Consider the following 8,562-nt stretch of genomic DNA (forward strand, 5'->3'; position numbering starts at 1 on the left):
CAGGTCATGATTGATAAGGCCTTCAGGGGATTCTTCCTCCGGCTTCGCCTGCTGCCTAACGTCTTAGCAGGGGTCACCAGGCCTGGAGGATTACTAAAAGTAGAGCATAAGGCACTGGAGCTTAGGGTTGTTTTTCTTTTTTGTTTTTTTTTTACTGAAAAAGCAACACAGTAACCAACTTTGTTTTTCAGGTTCACGACTACCTGCGGGGCAAACTTTGTTCTCTGTACGAGAACGACTGCATCTTCGACAAGTTTGAGTGCGTCTGGAACGGATCGGACAGGTGAGACATCTCAATCGGTCATGAGAGAAGTGAAATCCACGCACGCGTCTTTGTAATGCTCGCCTCGCTTTCCCCCCCTTCAGCGTCATAATGACGGGCTCCTACAACAACTTCTTCCGAATGTTCGACCGGAACACCAAGCGGGACGTCACGCTGGAGGCTTCGAGAGAGAACAGCAAACCCCGAGCAATCCTGAAGCCTCGCAAGGTGCGACGCCGGACGCAATTATTTGTAGCTTCCATCAGAAACTGGCATTTTCAGATGACTAAAACTCCACTGGAAGCTCAATATTTTATTGGTCAATAAATCAATAATAACATATATCGCAATAGGCCAGTGATCAATATCAGTCGATACCACGCCTGATAGAATATTCAATATGTATAATATTCACTGAACATTCAGAGCTGAAAAGTAGGCAGAGGAAAGACTCAACCTCTCGCTAAGCTAGGTTTGTGGCATCAACTAGCATACTCTCTCTTTGGTTGCCTAGCAACAACTTGTTGAGTAACTCACGCAGCAGCAGTTCCACGTTTCGCTTCATAACTGCTTAAAAATAGAAAAAAAATAACAAAACAACAACGGCGTGGAGTGAAAATTGTGAATAAAGCAGGAAAGATCATGTCACCAGTTTGGCAATATTTCATAAAACACTGTTTAATAATTATTGATACCCACTGATATGAACTGCATATATCATAATGGGTTTTTCGGCCATGTTGTCCAGGCCCACGTTGTACTTATTCTTCCATCTTTCCACCATTATTGGTTTGAATTGGAACGATCAGGACTAATCTCGAGGGAAGGAGGCGAGTAAGGATGGCCAAGCCTATTAAAGTGACACTAAGTTTAGAGTTAGAGCAGGAATAAATCTGTTTCACTGTAGACAGCAGATCTCAAGCGTATTGAAATATGCTAAGTTTTTAGACCGTGACAATTTTTCCCTGTATGTTGACCTTCAATGTGACATGCAGAATATCTTATGCAATTCCAAAGAGAAAACAAACAAGTCTGCTAGGAAGGGTTGTATTTAAAGTAATTTAAAATACAACCTGTAGTTACCTGGTCGTACACAATTCAGGGATCTGGTGCTTTTCTCTAGCAGTCATTGGGTATCGAGGTGAGGTACCTTAAAACAACACTAAGATAGACGGGACTAATAACTATACTTCTTTTGATCCAGTTGCAGCAATTGGTCATATTTGATACACACCTAACATGGTAAATGTGATTATCGAAAAACCTTCCAAGTGTGCAGGTGGATTACAAAGGCAAAGGAAACAAAAAAACTGATTAAAGACAAGATGGAAACTGTTCAGGAAGTCTACAGAGTCTGACAGCAGCACTGAACGAGCTGCAGGAAATCCTGCCATCTGCTGGTAGTGGGCTTCATGTGACAACTGGGACTTTGATTACACCAGTTCATATAGTGACCCAAAAATTTTAGATGTGTGCCGGGAAGCTGGAGGTGAAAATTTACTTCATGCAGTTATTTAGTTTTAATGGTGCGACTTTTTCCTAATAACAAGGGTTAGATAGAGAACATGAAAATAGTTTTTTTTCTTGGTTGGAAGAGACTAAAAAGACTTCCCAGACCAAATAAACTGGATTTTTTTTTTAAGTTAGGAAACTGTCTACCTTTTATTAAGACAAAATAATTATTTTGCTTTTTAAATTAGAAAAATAATACTGAATTATGAGTACTTTAAATTTTGGTATTCTGGACCATGTTGCAAAATGTTTGGACAACACCGTTAAAGAGTAATTCCAGCTTTTTCATTGCTTATATTTTTTTCTCTAAAAAAAAAAAAAAAGATTTTCAGTTGAATTGTAAAAGATGAATGCCAAAAAAAAAGTATACAATGTAAACTATTGACATTATTCAAGTTGTCCACCCCTGCTTCAACAATATATAGAGAATTTATCTAGCATTCGATTGATCTGGAGTGGTTAAAAAACTAAAATAAAATGAAAAATGCAATCCAAAAGCTGCTCCAGATGTGAGATGCTGTATGTGTAAAAACGCCTGACTGTCCCTCTGCCCTCCAGGTGTGTGTAGGTGGGAAACGTCGCAAGGATGAGATCAGCGTAGACAGCCTGGACTTCAGCAAGAAGATCCTCCACACGACGTGGCATCCGCATGAGAATATCATCGCCGTGGCGGCCACCAACAACCTCTACATCTTCCAGGACAAAGTGAACTAAAAAAAAAAAGACAGTCTGCCCCAAATTATGAAACCTCCCAGGACCCAAACATAATGTGAGGGGCTGCTGTCTTAAATCCCCGACCCCCCCAACCCCCAAAAAAACCTCCAACTCTACTTTAAGAGTCATTTGTCCAGACACTGATGTGAGAAAGTGGACAGTAAAACAGACACAATTCGAGGAAAAGGCTTCATTCCAAGAAAATGACTCCTAATTTAATTTATTCAGCCATGCGGACAACAGGAGGATCAAATCCCGTGCGTTTATGCAACACGAAGGACCGCTGCATGAATAATGTTATGTAGCAGCCCTCTGGACCCTGAAGAAACAGGTGGATAGGGGAGCGATGAATTTTCAAACAGAGCACAGAGACAGATAGCCAGCTCACGTGACGATGGCTCTTCTTCATGTAGCGTCGGGGCCTGATCCCCCCAACAACTCCCCCGACGTTTCAGCCCGCTCGAGCTGTAGCGCATGCGATGAACCCTGCGGCCTCCGTCTGAGGTCGAGCACGGGACAACGCAAAAGGAAGAAGAAGAAGAAGAGACTGTTAATAATGCCTAACCCCAGCCCAGAAAATGCACGCAGCACGGTCAGTCTCACCGGTTTCCCGTCTCCTAGCCGAGACGTCTGTAGTCTGCGACGCGAATGAAGCCCTTCCGGCGCGAGTCGATGGTTTTGTTTAAAGCCGTTCGTTTCGTCCTTCTCTCGGTTGGTGAGTCTGTGTAGAAGCTGTGGTGCCTTCTTTTGGTATGTGGGGCTTCGATGTAATTGGGTGTGGGAGGGAGGGTAAGGGACTGTGTGAATGTTTTAAATTAAATGTTAACTTAGGGTGTTTTTGTTTTTTCGTTTCTTTTCTTTCCCCCTCTCTTTCTTTACCAATGAAAATGAACGTAAGAACAAAAAGGCTTCATTAAGATCGCAAATGGACAAAGTTTTGCAAGTGATAAGGAGAAGACGCTGTGTTTTGTACAGAGGAACCGCCGTGTGTTGGATGTTCGCGATTGCTCAGAGAAATGATAAAGCCACAACTTTTTTCAGTTTTTGGGATTGTTATTTAAAAAAAATAATAAAACTGAACTCTTTGCTACATGTTGCCCTGTTTGGATAGCGCTGAAATTGATTTGTAGGCAAAATTATCACAAAAATGTTCAGCTTTATGATTTAATAGGACCTTAAAGTAGACCATTTGGGCGTCACAGTGCCACACTAGCTTCTTTTGCATGTGCTGGATGTGAATCTGTTGAAAACGGCAGATCATATGAGGCACTGCGCCATGAATGTTTTTTTTTTTTAATGTTGTTTTTGTTTTTTCTCCCCAAAAGATGTCAGCTAAAATCACTTTTGTATGAGATCGTTCCGATACTTGTGCATGTTTGTCCTCTGGGTTGAAGATGTGGGCAACGACGGACAGCAGCAGGTCGTCTCGCAGAAATCGGCTCGGATCCTTCTCCGGTTTCGGTGCAAAACGGTCAGAAGCGTATGTGGACTCTGTAAAATCAGGGAATATTTGTGTACGAGTCTGTTTAACGGTGATATCTTCTAAACCGCCCCTCCTTTGTGACACTTCTAATTGAAACAAACCAACTTTTATAGCTCAGAATGTATCAAAATGCATTGAATTACCATGCAGTCTTTATGCTTACTGGACTTACTTTGAATAAAAAAAATAAAAAAAAGAATAAAGATTTGCAAGCTGAACGCCTGTTAGTGTGGACTCTAATCTGTAAACATCTGTTCAATCAAAGATCACAGCTGTGCCGGCTAGGGGTTGACTAAGATCAGCCTCTGATGTAAGGTCTCCCTCTAGTGGAGAAAGAGTGGTAAAGGGATTTTGGCTTCTCTTAGTGCAATCATTTCTGTAAAATACTAGCACAAACTTGTGTGACTTTTATGAGAGGGAAGGAAAATTTTACATGGTTTTAAGCATTTTTGTAAAATATCTGCTGACTTAATTTAACACCCCCCCCCCGCCTCCCTGAAACAATACCTTAGAGAACCAACTGTTGAATTTGTAGCTGCAAGTCTACAGTCTAATTTTTGCAAAAATTTCATAAAATAGCCCATTCTAGTGCATCATTATGCTTTTTAATTTAAACCATTCCACTGTAGCTCTGGCTGCAGTAAATCATGAGGGTGCACTAAAGCGAGGAGGCATTGCTTTATGACCTGACTGTTTTGGACTTCCTTCATGTCTGTCTGCTTTGTTGCTTGCTTTGAGGTTTTCACAGAACTCCTGGGTTTATATTGGAATTACATCCGACACCAGCAGAATAAGGTAACGGACTGGATGCAAATTCATGCTTTTTTTAATGTATTTCGTAGCTATGCAGTCCTGTGTGTTGATGTACCACAACTACAACAGGTTATAGTTGTAATGTGACAAAGTGTGAAGAAGACCAGAGGTAATTAATATATTTTATGTATGTCTAATGCTGGCCTATGTTTTATTTAGTGGTTTAGTGTTCTTAAACATACTGCTTTTGTGCAAAACATCTAAACTTTAGGCATCATTATCACTTTGCTTGGCCTTTTTTTCCCCCTCCCTAATTGGCCCCATGTGGGTGTAGTCTGCATGCTTCTAGCCAGCTTGGGACGACAGCTGTCAATCAAGCAGCATCTTTATAACTCGCCGCAGGGGCTGCATCTCTAGGTCTAAGGATAAAGCCGGGCGCACGCAAGAGCTCCACTCTTAACTCCTGACTGCCAGCTATTGACTTATCTGATGTGATCTTTTCATCAGCCTTTGATCTCAATCCATTTCTGTCTTTAGATCGCTTCATTTTTTTTTCCTCTCAGGAAATTTTTCACCTCTTCTGGCTATCTCTGAATACTCAGATTTGTTTGTTTTTTTCTTATCAGATCATCAACTCTTTGAGATCTATGGATAAGCTCGTTGGAAACAACGTGACTACGGAGAACAGCTCCTTGAATAAGTGGACGCTCAGTGAACCAGGCTTGTTCCACCATCGGGACCCCAGCGAACTCCGGGTCTTGGTGCCAGCCATCCTGGGAGTCATCTGTGTTTTAGGTGTGGCTTGTAATCTCACAGCAATGGTCATCCTGTTCTCGAACGCCCACCGGGGCAAGCTGTCCCTCATCAACTCGCTCATCTTCAACCTGATGTTCGCCGACGGGCTGGTGCTGATGTTCACTGTCCCTTTCAGGGCTGCCTCCTACTCCAGGGCGAACTGGAGCCTGGGCTGGGTGGTGTGCAAGACGGCCGACTGGTTCCTCCAGTCCTGCATGGTGGCAAAGAGCCTCACAGTGGCTTTCATGGCGAAAGCCTGCAGCCGATACGTGTCAAACCCCACCAGGCAGGTGAGCATCCACCTGGGCTCCATCCTGGTGGTGCTCTTCTTCATCTGGCTGTCTGCCTGCTCCGTCACCATTCCACTGTGGCTGTTTGCGAAGCTGCAGAGAGAGGTCCGTGGGCTCGTGTGTGTGCTGATGTTTCCTCCTGAAGCTAAGGAGTTCATGTCCGTGTACGTCAAAGCGTACCCCTTAGGGGTCTACTGTGCGCCTCTCAGCGTTGCCCTGATGTACTTCTGGAAGGCTTACGGACACTGCCAACGTCGCTCCAGTAAGTCTCAGAACCTGCGCACGCAGATCCGATCCAGGAGGCTCACCCTGATGCTCTTCAGCCTGACCTTGGCCATGGCTATCCTGTGGCTTCCTCAGTGGGTGGTATGGCTTTGGGAGAGGCATCTTGCAGAGAAGGAAACTGAAGGAGCTCAGCCACTGACTTCCTCTCCTCCCCTTTTCCTCGCCCTCTCTGCTCAGCTGCTCACCTTCTCTCTGTCGTTGGTGAACCCTCTGATTGTACTCTTCCTCTCGGAGGAATTCAGAGAGAGTTACCGGGGGCTGTGGAGGCGCCTCACCCTGCGCAAGCAGCCTCCACCAAAGCCAAAGCCCGGACCCCACAACCCTACCTCTCTCCAGTCCCCTTGCCCCAGACCGGAGACGTCAGGACAGCTGCCTGGAGAGAGAGGGATCCATTTCAGCTCCAGCCAGGAAACCAGCGACAAGGCTCAACCTCCGCCGGACCAAGGCAAACCTGGCGGGGAAAAAGAGGCGGACAGGGTGAGCCTTAAAGACGGGGTTGTCTTGCCTGACGTGGAGCAGTTCTGGCAGGACAGGGAGACCGGCTCGCACACGGATGAAAACGATCCGGTGCCGTGGGAGAACCAGGCCCAAGAAGAGAAAAAATAATAACCAGCCAGTCGCCAACGCACCTCTACCAACTGCTGCAATGTGAATGACTGATGTTCTGTCTTCTGTGTGTGCAATATTGTTCGAAGGTAAGACGTGCAGTCAGAGCGAGTGAGACCCACAAATAGAACAGCGTCATCTGCATATGTGATAACCTTTTGCAGTTTGTGAGGTAATTATTAGTGCCTGTAAATTAAAACTTTATGATAGGACAAAATAATTTATACAAACTTTCTTTCCACATGGAGTCTGTACCAAAAAGAATAAAAAATCAAAAAGCAGCCGGCTTGAAGTGTTTGCAAATAATTTCGACCTCTACTTAAAGGCTCACGTGTAAAATTCTTACTTTAACGAACTAAATATTTAAATGTGCATTTGTCGTTTTTATGATGATTAGAAAGTGGTTTGCATGCCGCCGTTGACGTGACAGTAATTGGCCTCGGATTTATTCGCAACGTGTCTCTAAATGGAAACTTGTTTTCAATAAATACGCTGTGAAAATGTGGCCTGAGTGTAGGCTTTTGTTTGGATTTCATGCTGGTCATTCAAAAGTGTCCACACACACAGGTTCAATAGAGTCTTTGTGAGATTGATTCCTGCCGACATTTAATCTGTGAGTATTTTTCACAGGGAAATCCTTTACAATTACCAGGGGTTCTAATTAAAGCGCTTGTCTGAGCTCAGACGTAGCATCCGGTATAAAACGACCTGTCTATGGTTTATATAGGCATAATTAAGAATATCTTTTTTGTTGTTTTTTTTTGTCTACAACAGTATATTCATACTTTGAATCATTTAGCTCTAAAAACCGATCTCAGTTACCTAACAACTCCTGTTTTCTCACTCCCTTCCTATCTGACATTTCCCCCCTCATTGATTATTTATGCTGACCTTTTATTGCCAGAGGCAACTCACTCAATCAGAGCAACGCTTAACTGTATAACCCATCATCAGTCCCTGGGGTTCCCGCCTGCCCATAAACACTGAAGGTGGAAGAAAATGGTGCACAGGCAGAACATTTAGCTCCAGCCAGAAAAAAAATAAATAACCTTTTTCCCATCAGCTGTAGATGAGAAATAAAAGTGTTGTTGCTGTTTGTTTAAAGGCAAAACCCAATATGGTGGTTGTCCCCAAGCTGTCTTGTTTACACCTCTGGCCCTGGCATTTACCCTGTGAAATGAGCCAGTAAGTCTGTAGTTGTGGGATTTTATCCAATTTCAGCAGAGAGCCTCGGAGCTAGGATTCACTGAGCCCCAAAAAGTACACATTAAATCCGCGTTTCAGGCTTTGACCCGAGCAGCAAAAGCTGAAGCTCCAACACCATCACTGATCATTTTTATGAGGTTTGTCCAAATGAGGCAGTGTGCAGTGTGGTCGAGCAGCTCTAGTTTGGCCTCATTTCTTGTTGTTTGTCCAGATGGAACTTTGAACTCTGCACTTGAGTTTGAATTTTGTTTTCAGGAAGAAGACGTTTTCTTGAGGAAGCCCTTGCAAACATGCATATTCATTGATTTGCGGTCGTCGCAAAGATGCTAAAGGAGCCCGTATCCTACAACTACTTGTTCTAGATCTGTAAGGACATCCGTTCTTGGAAAGACTGCCACTTGTTTGTTATATTTTATTGTTAGCAATCAGTCTCAATGACAATTCTGAAATTGCACCGCAAACTTTCCAAAGTTGAGGTATTTCTCTCAGGTCATTGCTGATGTTTTACCGCCTTTTTTTTGAAACCCTTTCTCCTCCACACAGAGTTTAATGCATTACGTCAAACTCAGAAACCTGACCTTAATTTCGTCCCTCATTTTGAGGAATCAATCAGCGCCAAGTTCAGCAAAGCAGCAGAAGTCATTTCTGATCCTTTT

At 43.6% G+C, this 8,562-nt stretch overlaps 2 protein-coding genes across 3 annotated transcripts in view; both read left to right on the forward strand.

Moving 5' to 3' along the window:
• The window catches only part of LOC106921764 (serine/threonine-protein phosphatase 2A 55 kDa regulatory subunit B beta isoform), a 50,047-nt gene extending 45,858 nt beyond the window's left edge, over window positions 1-4,189 (forward strand). For both annotated transcript variants that reach the window (XM_014993640.2, XM_014993641.2), the window contains exons 8-10: window positions 192-283; window positions 367-490; window positions 2,333-4,189. In XM_014993640.2, coding sequence (XP_014849126.1) covers window positions 192-283; window positions 367-490; window positions 2,333-2,488 — 372 coding nt within the window. In that variant the 3' untranslated portion in view covers window positions 2,489-4,189. The remainder of the gene's footprint in view (window positions 1-191; window positions 284-366; window positions 491-2,332) is intronic.
• Window positions 4,190-5,131: 942 nt separating this feature from the next.
• On the forward strand, window positions 5,132-7,205 carry gpr151 (G protein-coupled receptor 151). The gene has a single exon (XM_014993639.2). The coding sequence runs from the start codon at window positions 5,372-5,374 to the stop codon at window positions 6,698-6,700; it is 1,329 nt and encodes a 442-aa protein (XP_014849125.2). The 5' UTR covers window positions 5,132-5,371; the 3' UTR covers window positions 6,701-7,205.
• The last annotated feature ends 1,357 nt before the right edge of the window (window positions 7,206-8,562 follow it).

The sequence above is a fragment of the Poecilia mexicana genome, unplaced genomic scaffold, assembly GCF_051168715.1.
Source record: "Poecilia mexicana isolate PSO_F unplaced genomic scaffold, ASM5116871v1 scaffold_10, whole genome shotgun sequence".
In the NCBI taxonomy this organism is placed as follows: Eukaryota; Metazoa; Chordata; class Actinopteri; order Cyprinodontiformes; family Poeciliidae; genus Poecilia; species Poecilia mexicana.